Here is a 27128-nt window from a genome sequence, read left to right on the forward strand (position 1 = left end):
AACCTAAAAGCTGTCTCCTGACCTCCACATGAGGACACTCATACACAAACCACAATAAATAAATGGCTGGGTGTGGTGGCACAGGCCCTTAAACCCAGCACTCAGGAGGCAGAGGTAGAAGAAGGGCTGCTGCAAATTTGAAGACAGCCTGAGACTACATAGCGAATTCTAGGTAATCCTGGGCTACAGCAAGATCTTACCTTGAAAAACAAAACAAACAAACAAAAATTATCATCCTTAAACAAGTACACAAACATCCTCTAAATAATTCACCAATCCTATTATTAGAACTCACCCAACAGAAATGCTTCAACAAGTATACAAAGATGAAGTCTAGGAAAATAAATTCAGTGCTATTTATAATAACGAAAGATCGAAAATTATTTAAAAACAACAGCTGAGTATAGTACAGCCATACAATAGAATGGTAATCACTAAAAGGATTCATATGATAATACATCTGCACACACACACTGACACAGAAAAATGTCTCTGCCATTGAATGAAAAAAGTAGAAATAGCATTCATGATTCCTATACATGTATACAAATCTCCATATACCTTAAATATGCAATATATTCATAGAAAAAGTCTGGAAAGATATATATAAAACTTCTAAAGTATTATCTTTTGAAAATGGTAATGACAAATACATTGTTTTTTGGTTTTGGGTTTTTTTTTTTTTTTTTTTTTTGGTCTTTCGAGGTAGGGTCTCACTCTGGTCCAGGCTGACCTGGAATTAACTCTGTCATCTCAGGGTGGCCTTGAACTCATGGCAATCCTCCTACCTCTGCCTCCCAAGTGCTGGGATTAAAGGCATGCGCCACCACGCCCGGCTGACAAATACACTTTTTACTTTCCATTCCTATGCTGTAAATTGAATGTATTACTTTTATAACCATTAAAATTATTTTTAAATGCTATCACACAGAATCTTTAAAAAGAGACTATATGCAAATAAAGAAAAAACTTTTAAAAATGCTAAGTACATTATTCTAATATGATTCACACTGGCATATAATATTGCTTAATTTCAAAACACTGAAAACTGTCAGAGTATTTATTGAAAAACAAAAAATATGAATCTAACAATTCAACTTAACTTGCTGAAAGTACTTACAAAAAATGTTGAAATTCAGGCTAAATTGGACCATCACATAATTTAGCACTAACCAAACACTTTAATGACTACTTTATCTAATCAAAAGATGACTTTTTTTTCTCAAGTGGTACTTACAGTTCTCTACAATTTCATCGAAAGCTGCACCACTTTTTTGTTCAAACTGAAAAAGAAAAAGAAAAAAAAGAGAAAAGTAACATTATTCTCAAGTCCTTCAATCCTATTTTTGGATAATCTCTCCCTAATGCCTCAGGAGCTGTTATTTTCTAACCAAACTGCATAAACACATAGTAACATGAACAAAAACACTTCCAAATAGAATAAAACAAAATTTAGGGCAAAGAAAAGTGGCTCCAAGCTAATGTTTCCAAACCAAAATTTCAGAGATAAATTACTTCCCCACCTAACATTTATCACTATGAGAAAGGTAATTATGTATATATTCATAATAATACCAAACACCACCAATACTCATATACAATTTACTAACTTACGGAGAACTATATAAAACTTACCAGAAGTAAATGAAACTAATTGGCAATGATAGCTATTATTCTTAGGCAACAGTCAGGAAGTTGCTGTTCTTAAAATGAAAAACGAGTCATATTACAGTGATCACTCCTATATGTTAAGATTCTAAGATACAAGTAGAACTCAGTTCTATGGTACCTCTAACTTTAAAACAGAAGTGGGCTGGAGAGATGGCGTAGTGGTTAAGCGCTTGCCTGTGAAGCCTAAGGACCCCGGTTCGAGGCTCGATTCCCCAGGACCCACATTAGCCAGATGCACAAGGGGGCACACGCGTCTGGAATTCGTTTGCAGTGGCTGGAAGCCCTGGCGCGCCCATTCTCTCTCTTTCTCTCTCTCTCTGCCTCTTTCTCTCTCTGTCTTTCTCAAATCAATAAATAAAAATAAACCAAAACAGAAGAAGTGAAAATAAAGCAAATCAAATCAAAGAGAACTCCATCAGGGAGCTAAAGAAATCATCACCACAGAAAGTGGCTTTCTCTACCCAGAGTGTCCCACTTCCTGCATCCCTGACAAGAACACGCCAACCATGCTTCCTCATAAGCCTTGCCTACTACTACCCAGAGTCAGCATCTCTTATTTAAGGGCTCAGAAGAAATGAACGGTTGAGGGCTGGAAAGATGGTATAGTGGTTAAGATACTTGCCTGCAAAGCCAAAAGACCCAGGTCTGATTCCCCAGGACCCACGTAAGCCACATGCACAAAGTGGCACATGTCTAGTTTGTTTGCAGTGGCTGGAGGCCCTGGCACACCCATTCTCTTCCCCTCTTCCCCCCTCCCTCTCATTCCCCAGGACCCACATAAGCCACGTGCACAAAGTGGCACATGTCTCTATAGTTTCTTTGCAGTGGTTGGAGGCTCTGGCACACCCATTCTCTTCCCCTCCCTCCCTCCCTCCTGCTCATGCCTTTAATTCCAGCACTTGGGAGGCAGAGGTAGGAGGACCACCTCGAGTTTGATGCCACCCTGAGACTATATAGTGAATTCCAGGTCAGCTTGAGATAGCGTGAGATCCTACTTCAGAGGGAAAAGAAAGGGAGGAAGGGAAGATAGAGACTGAAAAAGGAACATGTGGGCCGGGCGTGGTGATGCACGCCTTTAATCCCAGCACTCGGGAGGCAGAAGTAGGAGGAATGCCATGAGTTCGAAGCCACCATGAGACTACATAGTTAATTCCAGATCAGCCTGGGCTAGAGTGAGTGAGACCCTACCTCAAAAAAACAAAAACAAAAAAACAAAACAGAACAACAAACAGACTAAAACAGGACCTCACAGTCACCAAACAATTTACATGCTTGCCTGCAAACAGAAACAGTAATATTCAGTAAGTTCATTTGCAGGTGAGGGGTACACATTTCAAACCCATAGGAAAAGAAAATATGGCAGTCCAAAAATGGAAAAGGAGGTAAAGAGGAGAGACAAGAGAATATATTAGATGGACATGCACAAGTAAACGACTCTTACCACCAGAGCATACTTGCCAACACCCCATCGATGCCTAAGACAATGTGTGGTACTGAACTGCACAAAGCTGTGCTTTGTTCTACACTTACACACTTAACCTAAAGCTTAGTTTTAACTTAGCTACAGTTAAACATTAGCAACTACTTAATAAAACTGAACAAATATAGCCACATTCTATAATAAAAGTTGTATGAATATGGTCTCTCTGGTTTCAAAATCCAGAGTGTTAACCATTACTCCATGGAACATCTCAAATGCAGTCTCTAAGAAATTATCTAATTGTACTCAACCATCTTGTGATGAGGATGTGAGATGGCAACATGCCCATGTTTACAGAGGAGATGAACTGAATTATGTAGACATGGTGACATGACTATGAGTCAACATAAGCAATGCTACCTCATAAGGCACACTGTTAAGTGCCTAAGAGCAGAGTGTACATATAATATGAATATGCTGGACAAGGAGATGATTCATGTCCTGGGCCACAAAGGTGGATGGGGAAGATCTCGTCACACTTCCTAAAAAGGCTCACAATTTAAAACTTATAAACTGTTCTATAATCCCAGTAGTTGGCAGGTATAGGCAGGCGAATCAGGAGTTCAAGGTCATCCTTAGTTACACAGCCAATATGAGGCCAACCTGGAATATATAAGCCTTTGTATCAAAATACCAAAAAAAAAAAAAAAAAAAAAAAAAGAGTGCTTGGGAGATAGTGCTGGAGCTAAAGGCACCTGCTTGTAAAACCTGCCAGCTAGGGTTCAATCCCCAACACCCACGTAAAGCCACACACAAGTGGTGCATGCGCCCGTGACCCCAAGGCACCTACAACAACAGCAGGCAGAGCCAGGGGATCCAAAGCTCATGGGCAGCTAGTCTGAAGTTCTTTTGCAGTTTGGCAGATCATTTGCAGTAGCATGAAACCCTGTCACAAAGAAGATGGAATATAAACACCTCAAAGTTGTTCTCTAACCTCCACACATGTACCATGGCACACATACATAAAAATAATAAAGACCTGCCAGGCATGGTGGCGCACGCCTTGAATCCCAGTACTTGGGAGGCAGAAGTAGGAGGATTGCCATGAGCTCGAGGCCACCCTGAGACTCCATAGCGAATTCCAGGTCAGACCCTGGGCTACAGTGAGACGCTACCTTGAAAAACCAAAAATAAGTAAATAAATAAAATAATAGTAATAATAATAAAGACCTGAAAGATAGTACACAAACAAAACTAAGCAGAAAGATGTTATGTTGGTATATACTAGTAATTTTTCCCTATCTACTCAGTTATCCCTTATCCTCATACAGGTTATACTAGCAATTTTATTTGTTTGTTTGTTTTTTATTTTTCTGAGAAAGGGTCTCATTGTATGCCAGGCTGACATGGAACTCACTCTACTCCCAGGCTGGCCTCGAATTTACAGCAATCCTACTTCTCCCTTCCGAGTACTGGGATTAAATTAAAGGTGTGTGTAACCACGCCCGCCTTATAGTAGTAATTTTAAGCGTAAATGTGTGCCTGGTGTGGTGGCACACGTCTTTAATCCCAGCACTCAGGAAGGAGACGATGGGGGATTGCCATGAGCTCAAGACTACCCTGAGAATGAACAGTGAATTCTTTTTATTTTTTTTAATTTTTATCAGCATTTTCCATGATTATAAAAAAGTCCCGTGTTAATTCCCTCCCTCCCCACCCCCAACAGTGAATTCTTGGTCAGCCTGTGCTAGATCAAGACCCTACATGCTGGGGGCGGGGAAACTACTGCTGGTGTTGCTCAAGGCCAACAAGGACTGCATACTGAGTACAAGGCCAGGCAGGGCATTATATAAGACAATGTCTCGAAAACTACAAAAACATGATATATCAAAAAGTCAACTCCAGAGGGTTGGAGAGATGGCCCAGCAGTTAAGGCATTTGCCTACAGAGCCTAATGACCCAGGACTGATTCCCTAGTACCCATGTAAAGCCAGATACATAAAGTGGCATACGTATCTAGAGTTCATTTGCAGTGGCTGGAGGCCCTGTCACACCTATTCTCATATTCTCTTTCTCTTTGCTTGCAAATAAATAAATAAATAATTTTTAAAATGTAAAAACAGAAAACATACAGACCAGTAGCAGTGTTCTTTAATACCATTATCAAGTATTACCACCAGACGTGCTACACATGTATTCAACTGGTGATGCAGTGTGTTTGCTCACATCAGCATTCCCACAAACCCAAGATTGCCTGAAACTACAACTACTTGATGACTGCATCAACTACGACACAGAAACTGTTCAGCTCTAAGGGAACAATTTCATACATGCAATCTGCCAATGAGTGGAACATCTAAATGTGGAACATGGCTGTTTTTAAGCTTTTATTAATTTGTATGTGGTATGTACATGCATGTGTACACACGTGTGCATTCCATGATGCACGTGTAGAGGTGATAGGACAACATCAAGATGTATGTGTCCCAAATTCTCTGAAACAAGGCTCTTGCTGCTGCTAGATCAGATTAGCTGGCTTCACCTCCCATGGGATCACAATAGCATTAGAATTTCTGTGAGTGTTAAGAATTGAACCCGGGTCAGGAGGATTTGCAAGCAAACACTGCTAACCGCTGAGCCATTCCCCAGCCCCATGACTCTACTTCTAGCAGTTTCATTTTTTTAATTTTTAAACTAATTTATTTATTTGAAAGAGATAGAGAGAATTGGCACACCAGGGCCTCCAGCACTGAAAACTCCAGATGCATGCACCACCTTGTGCACCTGGCTTAGGTGGGTCCTAGGGAATCGAACCTGGATCCTTTGGCTTTTACAGGCAGGAGGCTTAACTGCTAAGCCATCTCTCCACCAGTTTCTTTCAGTATGGAACTCAGCCTTGGTATGCAGCCCTGCCTGGCTTGTTTTGACAGGATAAAGGCTGGTTCTAAGCAGATTTTGTTTCTATTTCCCTTTCTTCCTGTTTCCCCCAAACACCCTCCCTCCTCCTACCTCACCAACACAACCTCTTTTTTTAATTATTATTTATTTATTTATTTATTCATTCATTCATTCATGTTTGGGGAGAGGACAGAAAGAGGAAGAGGCAAATAGATAAAGGGGACGCACAGGCCGCCAGCCACTACAAATGAAGTCAAGACGCATGCACCACCTTGTGCATAGGGCTTATGTGGGTAATGAGGAATTGAACTGGGGTCCTTAGGCTTCGCAGGCAAGCCCCTTAACCACTAAGCCATTTCTCCAGCCCACACAGCCTCCGTTCTGTTTTCATACTACATGTGTCTTTTTGTGCTCTGCTTCCATTAAGGTCATCTCTTGCGGCCCCTCCCTTTCATGGTCTTCATTTTCAAATCATAGCACATTCTCACTCCCAATCCCCTTATTTACGTACATTTAGACTTTATAATTCAGGATCCATATTACAAGTTGGTATGAGAACATGTGATTATTGTTCTTCTGGATTGAGTTAGTATGATTACAAATTTTTAGTATAATTTTTCTTTTTTTTTTCAATTCTACCCATTTTCCTACAAATTTCATTTCTCCGTTTTATTTTTTAATTTTTATTTATTTTTTTTAATTTTATTTTTTAGGTTTTCTGAGGTAGGGTCTCACTCTAGCTCAGGCTGACCTGGAATATATACTATGTATCCTCAGGGTGGCCTCAAACTCTCGGTGATCCTCCTACCACTGCCTCCCGAACGCTGGGATTAAAGACATGCGCCACCACACCCAGCTTTTTTTATTTTTTTTATTTCTCTCACTCTCTGTGCCTCTCTGTAATGAATAAATAATACCATAAAATATTTAATTTGTTATGAACAAGCCATATGGAAATCCACTTCTTTGGATAATGGTGTACCCAGAAACCATAGACTGTCACTAGAAAATAGTCAGTGACAGGGATGGGATACCTTCAGTAGGTTGTTGGCCTGGGAAGTCACTGATGCCTCCAAAACATTACAGGCCATTGCAGAAGCCCTTGGTTTCCCACCAGGAATAGATGGTAAGACATACTTGGACTGCAAGGCCACTGAGAAATCCTGCTGGAACTGAGCTGAAAAACCTCCTCCATGTAGAGCAGCTGACAGAAAGCTGGAAAAAGCTATGCTGTATGCAATTCAATGGAAGAGAAAGCAATCACTGGTGGAGATACTCAACAATGGACACTGTATGCCTTAAATTTGGCAAGCCAGACCAAATGAGCAGAAGCGTGCAACAGCAGCTTATCTGTTATATGGGGGAAATCAACTGCTCTCTAATTGGACTGCTGCTCCATGGGAGAAACTACATCCTTGATGCTGAAAACCTACAACAGGGGTCATGAGCCCTAGGTGTAACATCTGCTACTGTCTGGCTAAATGTATATACTATGCTCACCAAACTGCCCAGTAAGCACTTCTCTTAATATTCATACCCATATATTAATGCTACTCTCGCTTCTGGTAGAGAACCTTCTCTTTTCAGATGGCAGTGACCTTGGGATGACTCAGAACGCACCATGGTGCTAAGAAGAAGTGACAGAGGAGTGCTCAGCACTGCAATATCTCTATCACACCTTCCAAGGCTCAGGATCCACTGTGGAAGAGATGGCAGAAAGAATGTAAGAGCCAAAGGAAGGGTAGGACTCCTTACAACATGCTTCTCCAGACACAAAATGGCTGGGATAACCATGACCTCGCAGTGCCTGACACTACCTACACAAGATCATCATAATAGAAGGAAAAGATGACATCAAAATAAAAGACAGACTAGAGCCAGGCACGGTGGCAGACACATCTAATCCCAGCACTTGAAAGGCAGAGGTAGGAGGCTTGGTGAGAGTTCATCAGCTGATGAGTATGTCAAGTTGATTCAACTGTGAGTAGAGAGCAGCAATGAACACGGCTGTGGCAAGTATTTATTTGGTGGAAGAGAGAGTCCTTTGTGCAGATGCCAGGAGTGGTATGGCTGGGTCATTTGACAGTTCAGTTTTCAGCTTCCTGAGAAACCTCCACAATAATTTCCATAGTGGTTGAACCAGTTGGCATTATACTCAACCCCACAACCTCGCCAGCAATGGCTGTCATTAGTGTTCTTAATGACAGGTATTCTGACTGGGGCGAAAGGAAATCTCAGTGATTTTAATACTTTTTCCTTAATGGCTAAGGGCACTGAACCTTTTTTTTTAATTTATTGGCCTGTTTTTAAAATGTCTGTCTTTTGAGGACAGTCTGTTCATTTTGTTAGCCTATTTATTGACTGGCAGGGTTTTTTGGGGGTATGGATGACTTTTTGGAGGGGGATATTTTTTGCAACTCTTTATATTTTCTAGAAATCAACCTATTAGAGAAATAACTGGTAAACATGTTCTCCCATTCTGCATGTTTCCTGTTAGTTCTGCTGATAAACTTCCTTTACTGTAAAAAAAAAAAACAACTTTAATTTCTTGTATCCCATTATTGGCGCTATTTCCTGTTCATAAAGCTCTTACCAAGATCTACACAGTCCAGCAGTTTAGTATTTTGGGAGGGTCTTTGTTTGTTTGTTTGTTATTTTTTGGAGGTAACGTCTTAATCTAGCCCAAGCTGACCCCCAACTCACAACAATCCTCCTAACCACTGCCTCCAGAGCACTGAGATTAAGGGCGTGCACCCCCACACCTAGCCCCTTTTAGGTTTTTTGTTTTGGTTTGGTTTTTAATTTTTGGTTTGTTAAGGTAGCATCTCAATCTAGCCCAGGCTGACCTGGAATTTACTACCGAGTCTCAGATTGGCCTTGAACTACAGAAATCTTCCTACCTCTGCCTCCCATGTGCTGACATGAGAGGTGTGTGCCACTACACCTGGCCCTTTTGCTAGCTAAGACTTCAAGAATTATAATGAAAAAAAGCAAAGACAAAGGGGCTAAAGAGATGGCTTAGAAGTTAAGGCACTTGCCTGTGAAGCCTAAGAGCCCAGATTTGACTCCCCAGACCCCACATAAACCAGATGTGCATGGTAGCGCATACATCTAGAGTTCATCTGCAGTAGCTGGAGGCTCTGGCATACCCATTCTCATTTATACTTTCTCCCTCTCTCTCTTTCTCTAATAATTGTATAAACAAATATAAAAATGTCTTTTTAAAAAGTGAAGACAGCCAGGCTTGGTAGCGCACACCTTTAATCCCAGCACTCAGGAGGCAGAGGTAGGAGGATCACCATGAGTTTGAGGCCACCCTGAGATGACATAGTGAATTCCAGGTCAGCCTGAGCTCAAGTGAGATCCTACCTCAAATAACAAAAAAAAAAAAAAAAAGTGAAGACAGTGGCTCCCTTAATGTTGGCTATAGCCTTTATTATTTGGAGGTATGTTATAGCTATTTCTAATTTCTCCAGACTTTCATTATGAAGGTATGCTGATGATCATGATTTATGTCCTTAGTTTATTTGTATGTTGAATTATATTTATTGATTTGCATATAGTGACCCAACCTTGCATTCCACTGGCATGAAAGCAACTTGTCATGATGTATATTTTTTGTTTTGTTTTTCGAGATAGGGTCTTGCTCTTGCTCTAGCTCAAGATGATGTAGAATTCACTATGTAGTCTCAGGGTGGCCTTGAACTCTCAGCAATCCTCCTACCTCTGCCTCCTGAGGGCTAAATTAAAGGAATGTGCCACCACATCTGGCCGATGTATAATTTTTTTAAGCATTTTTTTTTAATTTATTGGAGAGAGCAAGAAAGGGGCAGAAAGATAAAGAGAGAGAGAGAATAGGCGCAGCAGCCTCTAGCCACTGCAAACGAACCCCAGATGCCTGCTTGTACATCTTGCTTATACTGGTACTAGGAATTGAACTTGTATTCTTAGGCTCTATAAACAAGGGCCATATAACTGCTAAGCCATCTCTCCGATCCTATTCCTTTATAATAAATAGCATTATTGAAACAGAATTCATGGGCTGGAGGCCCGGCTTAGTGGCTAAGGCACTTGCCTGCAAATCCTAAGGACCCAGGTTCAATTCCCCAAGACCCATGTAAGCCAGTTGCATAAAGTGGTGCATGCCTATAGAGTTCATCTTCAGTGGCTGAAGGCCCTGGCATGCCAATTCTCTCTCTCTCTCTCTCTCTCTAATACATAAACAAGAATTCATGTGCTGTGCAATTCATTTAAATTATACAGCTCAATAATTTTTAGCATGTTCACTGGGTTTTGCAACAACTACCACAATCAATTTTAGAATATCTTGATTCATCATAAAGACATCCTCTATTTTTTATCATGCTTCTAGACCACCAATTCCTCCTGTTTATTGGCTTTTTTGAGATAGGGTCTCTAGCCTAGATTGACCTGGAACTCATTCTGTATTCTCAGAGTGGCCTCAAACTCACAAAAAACCTCCACCCTCTGCCTCCTGAGTGCTAGGATTAAAGACTCATGCTACCATGCTGAGCTAGGCCCTTTTTAATAAGAAAAAATTCTCAAACAAAAGTGGAAAGATGGGGCTAGATAGATGGCTTAGTGGTTAAGGGGCTTGGCTGCCAAGCCTAAGGACCCATGTTCAACTCACCACATCCCACCTAAACCAGCCGCATAAGGTGGCACTCACACCTAGAACTCTATTATAGAACCCAGGGGCCCTGGCATGCCAATTCTCTTTGTCCCTCTCTCACTCACTCACTCATATAAAAAATTTAAAAATATTTTTAAAAGTGGAAAAATGTTCCTATGTTATGGTATTTCCATGTCATATAGAATATTAAGCAACCAGTGTGGTACAATAAAGGTTTTCACTTTTTTTTTGCGGGGGGGGGGGTGGTTGACCCTGAACTCATGGTGATCCCCCTACCTCTGCCTGGGATTAAAGGCATGCACCACCATGCCCGACTAGGTTTTCACTTTTTTGTGGGTTTTTTTTTTGAGACAGCGTCTTGGCTAACCTGAACTCACAAAGTGGACCAGGCTGGCTGTTCATATCTATCCTCCTGCCTCTGCCTCCAAAGTGCTGGGATTACAGGTTTGCACCACATTGCTCTGCAGATTTTTAGATAAATTTTTTTGTCTTTTGTTGTTATTGTTGGGGAAATGGCTTGGCAGTTAAGGAGTTGTTGTTTTGTTTGTTTTGGTTGTTACAAGGTAGGGTCTCCCTCTAGCCCAGGCTGACCTGGAATTTGCTATGTAGTCTCAGGGTGGCCTTAAAAGGCATGTGCCACCACGCCCAGCTTGTTGTTGTTGTTGTTGTTGTTTTAGGTAGGGTTTCACTCTAGCTCAGGCTAACCTGGAATTCACTATGCTGTCTTAGGATGGCCTTGAATTCAGTGATCCTACCTCTGCCTCCTGAGTGATGGGATTAAAGGCATGTACCACCACACCCAGCAGATTTTTGTTTAATGAAAGTCAAGATCCTTTTACTGGTTCATAAGCGTGATGATTGGGTGTTCACGCACTTGCGTGACGTGTGCCTCCCACAAACCTTGTTACGCTCTGGCACATTACCCGTCTGATGTGAAGTGAGAAGAGAAGAGAAGAGGAGAAGAGAAGAGAAGAGAAGAGAAGAGAAGAGAAGAGAAGAGAAGAGAAGAGAAGAGAAGAGAAGAGAAGAGAAGAGAAGAGAAGAGAAGAGAAGAGAAGATCAAATGCTTAGGGTACAAATTTAAGTGCTAAATACAAGTGCACACACACAAACTGAGAAAATGGTCAGGTATGGTGCCACATGCCTATAATCTTGTTTTAAGGAAGCAAAGGCAGGAGGATCAAGTTTTCAAGGCCAGCCTGTGTTATATTTAGCAAATCCCTGTCTCAAAGCAAACAACAAGGGGTAGTGATAGAGTTCAGTTGCTAAAGTACCTTGGAAAAAATAAATAAATAAATAAATAAATAAATAAAGTACCTTGGAAAACAAATTTTGGGCCAGAAAGATTGCTCAGTAGTTAAAGGTATTTCCTTGCGAAGTTTGACAGCCCAGTTTCGATTGCCAAGTACCCACATAAAGCCAGATGCACAAAATGGCACATGTATATGGAATATGTTCTGACACCTGTACTTACTTATATTCTTCTCTCTCTCCCCTCACAAATAAATAATTTTTTTTAAAAAAAGAGGGTGGGGAGGGAGGGAATTACCATGGGATTTTTTTTATAATCATGGAAAATGCTAATAAAAACTTTAAAAAAAAAATAAATATATATATAAATATAAATAAATAAATAAAAAGAACCAGATGTGGTGGCACACTTCCTTAATCCCAACACTTGGGAGACAGACTGAGAGAATTGCTGAGTTCAAGGCCAACCTGGGCTACAGAGTTGAAAGAAACCAAATAAATAAATAAATAAGTAAATAAAGCCAGGCGTGATGGCGCATGCCTTTAATCCCAGCACTCCGGAGGGAGGCAGAGGTAGGAGGACCGCCATGAGTTCAAGGCCACCCTGAGACTACATAGTGAATTCCAGGTCATCCTGGGACAGAGTGAGAGCCTACCTCGAAAAAACAAAAACAAAAACAAAAAAGTAGAAGCCAGGCATGATGGCACATTCCTTTAAACCCAACACTGAGAAGGCAGAGGTAGGAAGATTGCTGTGAGGCCAGCCTGGGGCTATGAAGTGAATTCCAATCTCAAAAAAACAAAAACACAGACATCAACAACCAGAATTGCTTGCCTTTTCGGCACCCACTACCCCACTACTGTGTGTACTCGGTTCCTGGCTCTTTGGACTGAGAATGTGTTTCAGTGGCAGAGAACTTGACTAATGTGTGAGGCCTGGGGTTCAATCCCCAGCACAGAGAGAGAATAAAAAGGATGCATGGACTTTAAGCTGAGAACCTAAAAGTCAACAGTCTTCATTTCCCTATTCATCCATAAATCCTAGGGGTTCTATCTCCAAAATATATGGCAACCAATTATCACCTTAATCCTACTCTAATGATTATATTCAAACCCAAATTATGGGACTGGGGTGGTAGCTCAGCTGTTAATTACATTTGCTTGCAAAACCTAAAGGCTTGGTTTTATTCCCCATTACCCACATGAAGCCAGATGCACAAAGTGGTGCATACATCTACAGTTTGTTTATGGCAGCTAGAAGTACTGCAGTACCAATATATACACATTCTTATTCTCTTTTTCAATCTCATTCTCTGTGTGTGTCTCTCTCTCTTTTGGAGGTATGGTCTCACTCTAGCCCAGGCTAGAACACAAAGCAATCCTACCTCTGCCTCCCAAGTGCTAGGATTGAAGGTGTGCACTACCACACCCAGCTATCTCAAATTAAAATATATTAAAAATATTTTTAAAATAGCTTCAAAAAGAAAGATTTGTAGCCGGATATGGTGGCCATGAGTTCAAGGTTACCATGAGACTATATAGTGAATTCCAGGTCAGCCTGAGCTAGAGTGAGACCCTACCTCAGAACCGCCCCAAAAAAACAAAAAAAGATTTGTGGGCTAGAGATGGCTTAGCAGTTATGGCACTTGCCTGGAAAACCTAGGGACTGCGGTTCAATTCCCCAGTACCCACATAAACCAGATGCACAAGGTGGTACATGCATATGGAATTTGTTTGCAGTGGCTGGAGGCCCAGGAGCATTCATGTTCTCATTCATTCTCTCCCTTCCTCTCTTCTTTCCTCCCTCCCTCTCTCTCAAATAAATAAAATTTGTTTAAAGGATTTGGTATCATTATACCCTCCTAATTGATCCTCTACTTACCATATAAGCTATCTGAAGTTGAACTCCTATAAATGAGCCAAAAACTTTTTGTTAAGACAGAGACTTGTTCTACAGTCCAGGCTTCCCTAGAACTCAGAATACAGCACAGGACAGCCACAAAACAGAGGTGATCCTCCTGTCTCAGCTTCCCAAGAACTGAGATGCACCACCACACTGAGCTCAAAGGAATTTAAAGACATGTTCATCGAGGAGCTGAAGAGATGGCTCAATGGTTAAGTCACTTGCTTGCAAAGGTTGACTGACTAGGTTTGATTCCCCAGTACCCACATAAAGCCAAATGCACAGTGGTGCTTACATCTAGAGTCTGTTTGCAGCAGCAAGAGGCTCTGGCATACATGTTCTCTCCCTCTCTCTCCCTCTCTCTTTTTTCTCTTTGTACATAAATAAAAATATTTAAAAATAAAGACATGTTCATTATAGGCTTTTCAGAGACGTCTCCATTATTTTTTTTATTTTTTTTTATTATTTATTTATTTATTTGAGAGCAACAGACACAGAGAGAAAGACAGATAGAGGGAGAGAGAGAGAATGGGCGCGCCAGGGCTTCCAGCCTCTGCAAACGAACTCCAGACGCGTGCGCCCCCTTGTGCATCTGGCTAACGTGGGACCTGGGGAACCGAGCCTCGAACCAGGGTCCTTAGGCTTCACAGGCAAGCGCTTAACCGCTAAGCCATCTCTCCAGCCCGATGTCTCCATTATTGTTTCACCGAATTACTATTAGACTATCCAGCATTACATGATTCTTTTCACTAAATGACATTATTTATCTATTTCTTCTTTATTTTCTGTCTTGTCCTAAAAAAAAAAAAAAAAAAATCATTCTTTCTGCTGCCTCAGGCCTAACACTTGGAATCATGCCTGGCCTATGTCCTAAATATTTGTTAAATAAGTGGATTGCACCTATAATGATGGTCTACTTGCTCTACCTGGGCCAAAAAGTAGCAATATAACCTTGCAAGAGACTAAATCTCATAAAGTTAACTGATAATCTCAATGCTATCCAACCAAGAAAAAAATTATAGGTCAGGATGTAAAAACCTTGGAAAAGAGGGAGAAAGTAAATGTCTTATCCCTACATTTTAACCTGATTCTAAGTTGTAAAGAAAAGATAGCCGGGGCTGAAGAGATGGCTTACTGGTTGAGGCATCTGCCTACAAAGCCTAAGGACCCAGGTTCTAGTCCCCAGTACCCACATAAAGCCAGATTCACAAGGTAGTTCATGTGGTCTGGAGTTTGTTTGCAGTGGCTAGAGGCCCTGGTGCGCCCATTCTCTTCTCTCCCTCCCTCACTCTTTCTCTCTCTCTCTCATAAATAAATAAAATAAAAAATACTTTTTAAAAAGGTGCCGTCTAAATGACAGAATGAAGGCTCAGCAAGTAGGAACTATTCCTCTACAGTTAGTGTATGGGTAGGTGTGAGTGTGCTTTTTCTGTAATTCTGTTTAAGTCATTTTTAAAAATCTGCCGGGCATGGTGGAACACACCTTTAATCCCAGCACTCGGGAGGCATACGTAGGATCGCCGTGAGTTCGAGGTCACCCTGAGACTATACAGTGAATTCCAGGTCAGCATGAGCTAGAGTGAGACCCTGTCTCAAAAACCAAGCAAAAAAAAAAAAAAAAATCAGAGCCCCAGAAGGCTCAGCAGTCAAGATCACTTCCTATACAAGCATTAAGGCCTGAGACAACATGAGTTCAAATATGCAGAATCCATGTAAAAAGCTGAGCATGATGGATACCCACATCTGTAACCCTGGTCCTGTGGGATAAGGAGACCAGGGAATAACTGTGGCTCACGGAAAGCAAGTTCTGGAATCAGTTAAGAGACTCCAACATGGGAAAAACAGGAAGGTATGTGATGGAGGAGGATACCTGATTTTCTCCTCAGAGCACTGCAGGCTAGTGCAGGGCACCACAATAACACACACACATGTATACATCACATGCAAATGTCACACATGCTACACACATGTGAAAAAGAAAACAAAACCCCATTACCAGGTGCTTGATTACAAAGCTTGCCATTCCAGGTGCCAATCTCCAGCACCCACAGAGGCCAGACAAAAAGTGGTGCATCTGTCCAGAGTTTGTTTGCGAGGCAAGAGACCCTAGCACATGCATATACTTGCACTCAAATAATCCCTTATACCCCACATAAAAACCTGGAAGCTTTGGCGGGCTTCTATAATCTCAGCACACTGAGCAACATGGAAAGCTCACAGTGAACAGCAAGGAATCAGAGAGAAATCCTTCCTCAAACAAGGTGGAAAGGCATGGACTAATCCTTAAATTGTCCTCTGACTTCTACATGCAAGATTCATTCTTACAAACCCACACCACACACACACACACACACACACACACACACACACACACACACACAAAGTGATAAGTAAGAGAAAAAGGGAGAATGAGTGAGGATGACCACTAGGGCTCCTAATTTTTATGGCTAAATGTCCCACTACAATGATAGCAACCCCTTTCATTCTCAAAATGATTTAAATCCTATCAAGCTCTATCATTTCAACCAGTAAATTTTAGCTTCAGTCAGTTGGACAATGTTTTTAAATACTGGTGCTCAGATTTCACCCCATAGATTCTGATTAATTGGTCTAAAATATAGCCTGGACAACGTAATAATTAAAAGTCCTGGGCTGGCGGGATGGCTTAGTGGTTAAGGCATTTGCCTGCAAAGCCAAAGAACCCAGGTTCAATTCCCCAGGACCCACGTTAGCCAGATGCACACGGGGGCACACAAGTCTGAAGTTCATTTGCAGTGGCTGGAGGCCCTGGCACCCATTCTCTCTCTCTCTCTCTCTCTCTTTCTCTGTCAAATAAATAAATAAATAATATTAAAAAAAAATAATCAGGGATATGAGACAAACTTCTTGCCACAGGGAGAAACTTTAATTTGTACATACCTTAGGGAACTGGAATGATATTAAAAAGAGCAAACTGGGAGCTGGAGAGATGGCTTAGTGGTTAAAGGTACTTTCTTACAAAGCTTGACATCCTGGGTTGATTCCCCAGTTCCTACATAAAGTCAGATACACCAAGTGGCACAAGCATCCTGAGTTCCTTTGCAGTGGCATGAGGCCCTGCCACACCCATTCTCATTCCCTCTAATTTTTTTTTAAAGAGAGCCAACTGAGCTGGGCATAGTGGCACAAGCCTTTAATCCCAGCACTCAGGAGGCAGAGGTAAGAGGATCATCATGAGTTCGACGCCACCCTGAGACTATATTGTGAATTCCAGGTCAGCCTGGACCTGAGTGAGACCCTACCTTGAAAAAAAAAAAAAAGGACCAACTGGTTGGTTACCTTATATCAGATTTTTATTTTCAAAGATAAATCTGTCTCCAAGCACACAAAAATGAATAGGATAAAGGAACGAGTACAGAAAGGAGAAGACAAACAAGTTGTAGAGCAAGGAATCGGGAACAGTGACACGCACTCCTAATACCAGCATCAGGGAGCTAGGGAGGAAAGGGCAAGAAGATAGTAAGTTCCTGGCAATCTGGAGTACACAGTCAAAGCCTTCCTAAAAAATAAAAAGAGCCACACGTGTAGGTACACACCTTTAGTCCCAACACTCCAGAGACTGAGGAAAGAAGAGTATTGCTGTGAGTTCAAGGCCAACTTGAGCTACAGGGTGAGGTCTGGGTCAGCCTGAATTAGAGTGAGAACCTACCTCAAAAAAAAAAAATTGAAAAAAAAAGTCCTGTTCTAAGGACAAGGAAAATTAAAACACAAAACAGGCTAGAAAAAGAGCTTAGTGGTTAAGGGGCTTATGTATAAAGCCTGATGGGCCAGGCTTGATTTTCCAGTACCCACGTAAAGCCAGACGCACAAAGCAGCACATATGGCTGAAGTTCACTTGCAAAGACATAAAAATATTTCTTAATGAAAAAAGACAAACAAAAGAGTATCATAAATAGTGTGGTAGCAGTAGAAAAGCAAAAAGGTTTTCTGAAGCCTATTTGATATAGTTTCAACAAGACTTAATTAGCAATTAAAACTAGATAATAAGGAAAAGGTTAGAGGCGAGGATGACTCATGCTTCTAAACTGGGCGACCATAAACCAGTAACTAAAAGAGAATACATACAGAAAAACATTCCTAGGAGGAGACTGGCCAGGAAGGAAGAAGTAAGAGTTCAGTCGCTGGCTGTGGAGATGGCTCAGCAGTCAAAGGTGCTTGTCGGCCCCGGTTCGATTTACCAGTACCCACATTAACACCAGACCTACAAGTGAGCACATGTGTGGAGTTGGTTGCAGCACCAAGAGGAGGCCCTGACATGCCCATTCATTCTCTCACATAAGTACATAAATAAATAATAGTTTTTAAAGAGTTCAGTTCTACACTGGGCAGGGTAGCACACAGCTTTAATCTCAACACATAGGAAGCAGAGATAGGAGGATCACTGTGAGTTCAAAGCCACTCTGAGAATACATAGTGAATTCCAGGACAGCCTGGGCTAGAGCAAGACCCTACCTCAAAAACCCAAAAGAGGGAGAGTGTTCAGTTCTAGGCATAGTGAATTTGCAACATTCGTGACACTGCAAAAGACATGTGGAGGGCTGGGGAGTTAGGCTGGTGAAGCCCTTGCTTCCACAGCGCGATGATCTGAAATAGGGCCCCAGCACTATCAACGCCAAGCACAGTGGCACATGACTAACTCAGCACTAGGGAGGTGGCGATATGTGCTTCCTGGAGCTCACTAATCAGCCAGTCTACCCTAATTAGTGAGCTTCAGGCCAATGAGAAACCTTATCTAAAAAGAGGTGGACAGGGGCTAGAGAGATGGCTTAGGTCAAAGCGCTTGCGTGCGAACCCTAAGAACACATGTTCAAATCTGCAGGTCCCATGTAGCCAGAGGCACAGTGACATAAATGTGCAATGTCGCACATGCACACAAAGGAGTGCACAACTCCAGAGTTCATTCACAGCAGCTGAAAGGCCCTGGTGCGCCCATTCTCTCTGTCTCTCTCTCTCAAAATATAAAATAGCTGGGCATGGTGGCACACATCACTCGGGAGGAGAGGTAGGAGGATCACCGTGAGTTCAAAGCCACCCTGAGATTACATAGTGAATTCCAGGTCAGCCTGGACTAGAGTGAAACCCTACCTCAAAAATAAAATAAAAATAAATAATAAAAGAATGTAAAAGGGGATGGATGGCATACCTGGGGTTGGCCTCTGGCCTCCTCATGCAAATGCATAGGCACAAACATGTACAAAGATATGCCCAAATAACCCTACCCAAAATATAATCTAAAGGATCCCGGTTCCAGACACCCTCCCCTCACAGGGAGTCTTTGTTTCTATACCTCTTATGTTCACTTTGAATAAACTTTTGCTTGGCTTGGGGAAAAAGAAAAACATTTTAAATTTTACAAACAAGACAAAAGCAAACAGCTAGAAAGGAAATCTCAAAAGGTATTTCAAAATACTACTATAGAAGAAATTGCCCAAGAAAAATAAAACGCTGAGGAGAGAAAGGTAATAAAGCCAGCTGTCTAACAAAGACCAAATGGGGCTGGAGGGATGGCTTAGCAGTTAAGGTGCTTGCCTGGGAAGGTTCAGTTCCCCAGTACCCACATAAGCCAGATGCACAAGGTGGCGCATGTGTCTGGAGCTCATCTGCAATGGCTAGAGGCCCTAGTCACCCATTCCCCTGCTCTCTTGCTCGCTCTCTGCCTCCCTTCCCCTGCCAAGTAAATAAACAGAAAGACCAAATAAAAATATCTCTGAAAATCATCCACAGATCATGTGATTATTAGATCTTGTAGATGCCATTAAAGAAAAAAGTTTCAGGGCGGTGGAGATGGTTTAACAGTTAAAGGTGCTTGATTACAAAGCTTGCCATTCCAGGTGCCAATCTCCAGCACCCACAGAGGCCAGACAAAAAGTGGTGCATCTGTCCAGAGTTTGTTTGCGAGGCAAGAGACCCTAGCACATGCATATACTTGCACTCAAATAATCCCTTATACCCCACATAAAAACCTGGAAGCTTTGGCGGGCTTCTATAATCTCAGCACACTGAGCAACATGGAAAGCTCACAGTGAACAGCAAGGAATCAGAGAGAAATCCTTCCTCAAACAAGGTGGAAAGGCATGGACTAATCCTTAAATTGTCCTCTGACTTCTACATGCAAGATTCATTCTTACAAACCCACACCACACACACACACACACACACACACACACACACACACACACAAAGTGATAAGTAAGAGAAAAAGGGAGAATGAGTGAGGATGACCACTAGGGCTCCTAATTTTTATGGCTAAATGTCCCACTACAATGATAGCAACCCCTTTCATTCTCAAAATGATTTAAATCCTATCAAGCTCTATCATTTCAACCAGTAAATTTTAGCTTCAGTCAGTTGGACAATGTTTTTAAATACTGGTGCTCAGATTTCACCCCATAGATTCTGATTAATTGGTCTAAAATATAGCCTGGACAACGTAATAATTAAAAGTCCTGGGCTGGCGGGATGACTTAGTGGTTAAGGCATTTGCCTGCAAAGCCAAAGAACCCAGGTTCAATTCCCCAGGACCCACGTTAGCCAGATGCACAAGGTGGCACATGCGGCTGGAGTTCATTTGCAGTGGCTGGAGGCTTTGGCATGCCCATTCTCTCTTTCACTCTCTCTCAAATAAATAAAACTTAAAAATTAAAATCAAAAGTCCTTCAAGTAATGCTGATGTTTCAGAATCAAACTATTGTTCTGTTTTCTTGTAATTTGTGGGAAATATGAGAACAAGGGACACGTTAAATACTATAACAAGGACTCAATCGGCCATACCACAATGTAAAAAATTCTCTCGGAAAAAAAAATAAGTAAATTCAATTGGACAAATGACCTCAGTTTTCATCACTTCCCCACAAATAAATTAGTTTTTGGAATATTTTACTTATTTATTTGAGAGAGAGAATGGACACATCATAGCCTCCAGCCACTGCAAATGAACTCCAGCCGCATGTGCCACCTTGTGCATCTGGCTTATGTGGGTCCTGGAGAATTGAACCTGGGTCCTTTGGCTTTACAGGCAAGTGCTCCAATTGCTAAGCCATCTCTCTAGTCCTGTTTAGTTATTGGAGAGAGGGGCAGATAAGACAGAATGGGTGCTACAGGGCCTCCAGCCACTGCAAACAAACTTCAGACACATGCACCACCTAGTGCATCTGGAGTTAGGTGGGTACTGGGGAATCTAACCTGCATTCTTTGGCTTTGCTAGCAAGTGCCCTAACCACTAAGATATCTCTCCAGCCCTAAATTAGCTTTAATAAAGATATTAAACTCACTTTTTTTTCTGAGGTAATGTCTTGCTCTAACCCAGGCTGACCTGGAATTCACTATGTATCCTCAGGATGGCCTCGAACTCATGGTGATCCTCCTACTTCTGTCTCCCAAGTGCTGGGATTAAAGGTGTGCGCCACCACACCTAGCTTTCACTTCTTTGTTTAATATTTTGTTTTTATTTTTTATTTATTTGAGAGAGAGACAGACACAGAAATCAGCAGGTAAAGAGAGAGAGAATGGGCATGCCAGGGCCTCCAGCAACTGTAAACCAACTCCAGATGCATGCAGCCCCTTGTGCATCTGGCTTATATGGATCCTGGGGAGTTGAACCTGGGTCCTTTGGCTTTGCAGACAAGCACCTTAACCGCTAAGCCATCTTTTAGCCCAATAAAGATATTAAAATAGAATGGGAAGTAAGTACCCTGCACCAAAGGGTACACACGGCAGGCACTAAAAGGCAGTTGAGACCAGAGGAGATAACCTACCCCTTGCCCATCAGCCAAGCCACAGCTGAATCTACACAGAATGGGGAGCAGAACAAGAGTGCTGCTTCCAGGCTGAACCTGATAATCAGCGACAGGGTGGAGACAGACCCTGAGGATACTCAACACCCACCAAAGCAGAGATCCAGAGGCTCCTAAGAGAGTCACTGAAGTAGACTTAAAACTCACCCACCACCGCTCAGGGAATTTTGCAGAAGAGTGGGTAGAAAGACTGTAAGAGCCACAGGTTGAGACATCATGCCCGGAGGCATTCCCTCCGCCCAAAAATAACTGACTGCTGCTCCCACAACATATAAACCACAACCCCATGGGAAATACCTGCAACCCCACTGGGGAGCACCCCCAACAGAATGGGAGCAGGGACAAAGAAAAAGAGGGTACCAATACATGATATATCCATATGAAACATCCTGTTAATAATTAAAAATTTTTTAATGTGTTTTAATTTAATTTTTTAATTTTTTTTTTGTTTTTTTTTTTTTTTTTTTTTTTTTTGGTTTTTTTGAGGTGAATTCACTATGTAGTCTCAGGGTGGCATCGAAATCACGGTGATCCTCCTACCTCTGCCTCCCAAGTGCTGGGATTAAAGGTGTGTGCCACCATGCCCCACTTTAAAAAAAAAAAAATTAAAGTTTTTTTAAAAAAAGAACAAGGTGGGGGGGCAGTTAATAAAAATTCAAGATGGTATGAAAAAGCCATATGGAAACCTACTTTTTGGGTTATTGGCACACCCAGAAGCTATAGATTGTTGGTAGAATAATTTCAGTACAGGGGTGGGATACCTTCCAATGAGTTGTTGGCCAGAGAGGTCCCTGACACCTCTTAAACATTACAGGCCAGGTTCTTGGTTGCCCATCAAAACTAGATGGCAATACCCTATTGCTTAAGACTACACCTGCTTGGGCTGGAGACCACTGTGAAATCAAACCGGAGCTGAGCTGAAAACCTCCCTGTTGACCAGCTATGAAACATGCAGTCTTTCGGGAGAGAAAAGTCAGTGGTGATAAAAAAAAACAATGAATATTGAAAGCCTTAAGTTTGGCCAGCCAGGCCAAATGAGCTGAAGGGGGCCATAGTGGCATATTTGTTATGGGGGAAACCTACTGCTCTCTAATTGGACTGGAGGCCTGCTCCATGGGAGGGAATACATCCCTGGTATTGAAAACCTATTCAAAAGCATATGGCAGGAGTTCAATGGGAGAAAGAGATACCACCAGTGAAGATACTCAACAGTGGACAATGCAAGCCTTATAACTGGCCAGCCAAGCCAAATAAGCCAACGGGTGCAATAGTGGCATGTCTATCATGGTGGAAACCAACTGCCCTCCAACTGGACTGGAGGCCCGCTCCATGGGAGGGAATACATCCCTGATACTGAAAACTTAAAACAGGGGTAGTCATGAGCCTTAGGGCTGTAATATCTGCTGATGTCTGGATAAATGTATATACTATGTTTATCAAACTGCCCAGTAAGCACTTCTCTTAATATTCGTACCCTTAGATTAATGCTACTCTCACTTTGGGTAGAATCTTCTCTTTTCAGATGGCAGTGACCTTGGGACAACTCAGAAGGTATCATAATGCTGGAAAGAAGTGACTGGAGTACTGAGTAACATCTTGGTCACACCTCCCAAGGCTCAGGGTCTAATGCAGAAGAGGTGGTGGAAAGAATGTAAGAGCCAAATGAAGGGTAGGACTCCTTACAATGTGCTTCCCCCAGACACAAAAATGACCTGGATCTCCATGATCCCTCAGTGCCTGACAGTACCTACACAAGACCATCATAATAGGAGGAAAAGATCATGACATCAAAATAAAAGACAGACTGACTGAATGGGGAGGAGATATGGAGAATGGAATTTCAAAGGGGAAAGGGGGGAAGGGAAGGTATTACCATGGGATATATTTTTATAATCATGAAAAACATTAATAAAAATTGAGAAAAATAAATAAATAAATGAAATAAACTATACCATGCCAAAAAAAAAGAAAAGCCTACAGCAAGGGAGGTCATGAGCCCTAGGAGAGTAATGCCTGCTGCTGTCTAGCTAAATGCATATATGCCAACCAAACTGCCCTGCAAGTACTTTTCTTAACATTCATATCCATATATTAATGCAGGTGCCACTTTGGGTATCTGGCTTTACATGGGTATGGGGAACTGAACCCAGGTCATAAGGCTTGGCAGGCAAGCACCTAAACTGCTCAGCCATCTCTCCACCCCTACAGTATACATTTTTAATATGAAACCACAAGCATTTCTTCCCCTTCACAAAATCTTCACCCTTATACCTGTCACTTCTTTTTCTTTTTCTTTCTCTCTTTTTTTTTGGGGGGGGAGAGGTTTCTAAGGTAGGGTCTCATTCTAGGTCAGGCTGACCTGGAATTAGTCTAAGGATTAATCCCAGAACTTGGGAGGCAGAGTTAGGAGGATCACCATGAGTTCAAGGCCACCCTGAGACTGACAGTGAATTCCAGGTCAGCCTGGACTAGAATGAAACTTTACCTCCAAAAAACAAAACAAAACAAGACAAAAAAGGTCACAGACTTACATGTACCCTTTACAACTTTCTCTAAATTAACACATACAAACATACAGACATAAAGAAAAGAAAGAACTGGGCATACGCCTTTAATCCCAGTACTCAAGAGGCAGAGGTAGGTGGAGCACCACGAGTTCTAGGCCACCTTGAGAACAGAGTGAATTCCAGGTCAGGGCTAGAGTGAAACCCTACCTCAAGATAAGAAAGATCAGTGTCTTTTCACAAAAATGAAAATATACTAACACGTTTTCTATTTTTTAAGCATATCATATATAATTACCTCAATTTCAATATGCAAAGAACATAAAAATGAATGCAATTTACTAAACTAGGTAATATATACATTTAGGAAAGTTACTATATGTCAACTTTGAAAAGGTATGGTATTTTACAACAAAATGCTGCAACCAGATTTAGATTTTATACTTCATAATACATTGTTCTAACAGCTATGGATAAATTAACTAATGAATCTTAAAAGCTCTTAGAATACAAAGATTTTACAATCTTAAAATAATTCTTACGTAATATCTCCCAAACATTGTAGATTTAGGATAAGACAGAGAGAAATGCTAGGCTTCACTTATACACAGTCAGATATGAACCTGGTTCTCTCTGTGTAGATAGATGATAGAAAGTTGTATTGCTGATTCACAATACTCTTACTATTCCAAGCCCAAAAATTAAAAGACGAACATTCAGCTATAATCTGATTATAATCAAATCAATCTTGTGTAACTAACACTTGTTGTGACTACATACATACAGGAAATTAAAACACAAGGAAGGTCCACACAGAATTTAAAGTTTCTGGCACAATGGTCTTCAGTCACTGTCCCATCTAAAACTAACCCAGAATAATCAAAATTCCTAAATCTGATCCTCAGGAGGGAACTAGAGTGGATAATGAATGCTACTAAATTGGGCATGGTGATTCACTGAACCTTTAATTCAAGGTGTGCCTGATCTATATGCTACATTCAAGGCCAGCCCACACTACATAGTGAGACCTTGTCTCAAAATACACACACACACACACACACAAGCCTTTTTGAGGGCCTGGGGAGATGGCTTGGTGGTTAAAATCACTTGCATACTACACACCTGCATGACCACATATAAGTACCTGTAAATAAATAAAATAAACGGGGGAAAAAAGGGCCAGGCATGGTGGAGCAAGTCTTTAATCCCAGCACCCTTGGGAAGCAGAAGTAGGACTTCCATGAGTTAGAGGATACCCTAAGAATCCAGTGAATTCCAGGTCAGCCTGGGCTAGAGCAAGACTCTACCTTGAGAAAACAAAAAAAGTTTTGATTGCAATCATTGTGACACTTTAAATGTAGCACAAAAGAAAAAAATTATTTAATGCAGGGCATGGTGGCGCTTTAATCCCAGCACTCTGGAGGCAGAGATAGGAGGATCACTTTGAGTTCAAGGACACCCTGAGACTACATAGTAAATCCCAGGTCGGCCTGGGATAGACGAAACCCTACCTTGATTTAAAAAAATAAATAAAAAATAAATAAATAAATAAGCCTAATTTCAATTCTCCCTCTTCCCTAAAAAAATTTTTTAAAATACAAAATAAATGGGAGCAGGGTGTGGTGACGCATGCCTTTAGTCCCAGCACTCGGGACTAGTGGATCACCAAGAGTTTGAGGGCAGCCTGAGACTACATAGTGAATTCCAGGTCAGCTGGGGCTACAGTGAGGCACAATATTGAAAAAATTTTAAAAGAAATGGGGCTGGAGAGATGTCTTAGCAGTTAAGGTGATTGCCTGCAAAGCCTAAGGACCCGTGTTGGACTCTCCAGATCCCACGTAGGCCAGACGCATAGGTCACGCATGTGCACAAGACGACACACATGGCTGGAGTTCAACTTCAGTGGTTGAAGGCCCTGGTGCACCAATTCTCTCTTTCTCTTTCTCATAAAAATAAATTAGTCTTATCTGTTATCAAAGCGCATGGACATTGTCTAGAACATTCTATAAAGTCAATGACAACAGTATCAATGAATCTTCCTGAATTAACACTAGACGATTTATCTTATGTTTTTTTGTTTGCTTGTTTGTGTTTTGGATTTTCGTGGTAGGGTTTTGCTCTAGCCCAGGCTGACCTAGAATTCACTATGTAGTTTCAGGGTGGCTTCAAGCTCACAGTGATTCTCCTACTTCTGCCTCCCAAGAGCTGAAATTATATCTTATATGTTTTATTTGGAAGACCATATCATATGCATTTATTCAAGAAAAGTTAAGAACTGGGCTGGAGAAGATGGCTTAGCGGTTAAGGCACTCGCCTGTAAAGCCAAAGGACCCTGGTTCGATTCCTCAGGACCCGTATAAACCAGATGCACAGGAGATGCATGCATCTGAAGTTTGTTTGCAGTGGCTGGAGGCCCTGGCATGCCCATTCTCTTTAACTCTCTACCTCTCTCAAATAAATAAATAAATAAATAAATAAATAAATAAATAAATAAATAAATAAAATAAGCTGGGCATGGTGGTGCATGCCTTTTAATCCCAGCACTCGGGAGGCAGAGGTAGGACTGCCCTGAGTTTGAGGCCACCCTGAGATTACATATTGAATTCAGATCAACCTGGACTACGGCAAGATCCTACATCAAACCAAAACATTAAATAAATAAAATATATTTAAAGAAAAGAACTAGTTAACTAATCAGATTGAAGAACATTATAAAATTTATTTTCTTTCTTTTTTTTCTTAGAGTGAGAGAAAAAGAGACAGAGAATGGAGATGCCAGGGCCTGCAGCCACAGCAAACGAACTCCAGATGCATGCACCACCTTGTGCATTTGGCTTACATGGGTCCTGGGGTATTAAAGCTGGGTCCTTTGGCTTTACAGGCAAGTGCCTTAACAGCTAAGCCATTTCTCCAACCTGGTATCAAATTTTAAAACATGTTCCAGCCAGGCATGGTGGCTGCTGGCCTTTAATCCCAGCACTTGGGAGGCAGAGGT

At 41.6% G+C, this 27128-nt stretch overlaps 1 protein-coding gene and 1 non-coding gene across 5 annotated transcripts in view; one reads left to right on the top strand and one right to left on the bottom strand.

Annotated features, from left to right (window-relative positions):
• Zmym4 (zinc finger MYM-type containing 4) overlaps positions 1-27128 on the bottom strand; it is a 152877-nt gene that overhangs the window by 122502 nt on the left and 3247 nt on the right. For 3 of the 4 annotated variants that reach the window (XM_045149031.1, XM_045149029.1, XM_045149033.1), the window contains exon 2: positions 1238-1283. In XM_045149031.1, coding sequence (XP_045004966.1) covers positions 1238-1283 — 46 coding nt within the window. Of the gene's footprint in view, positions 1-1237; positions 1284-27128 lie in introns of those variants that run through there. The other variant, XM_045149030.1, reaches the window with a different exon arrangement.
• LOC123461379 lies at positions 11473-11576 on the top strand. Its single transcript, XR_006637660.1, has one exon. It is a non-coding gene; the product is annotated as a small nucleolar RNA U13 (small nucleolar RNA).

Source organism: Jaculus jaculus, chromosome 5 (genome assembly GCF_020740685.1).
Source record: "Jaculus jaculus isolate mJacJac1 chromosome 5, mJacJac1.mat.Y.cur, whole genome shotgun sequence".
Lineage (NCBI taxonomy): Eukaryota > Metazoa > Chordata > Mammalia > Rodentia > Dipodidae > Jaculus > Jaculus jaculus.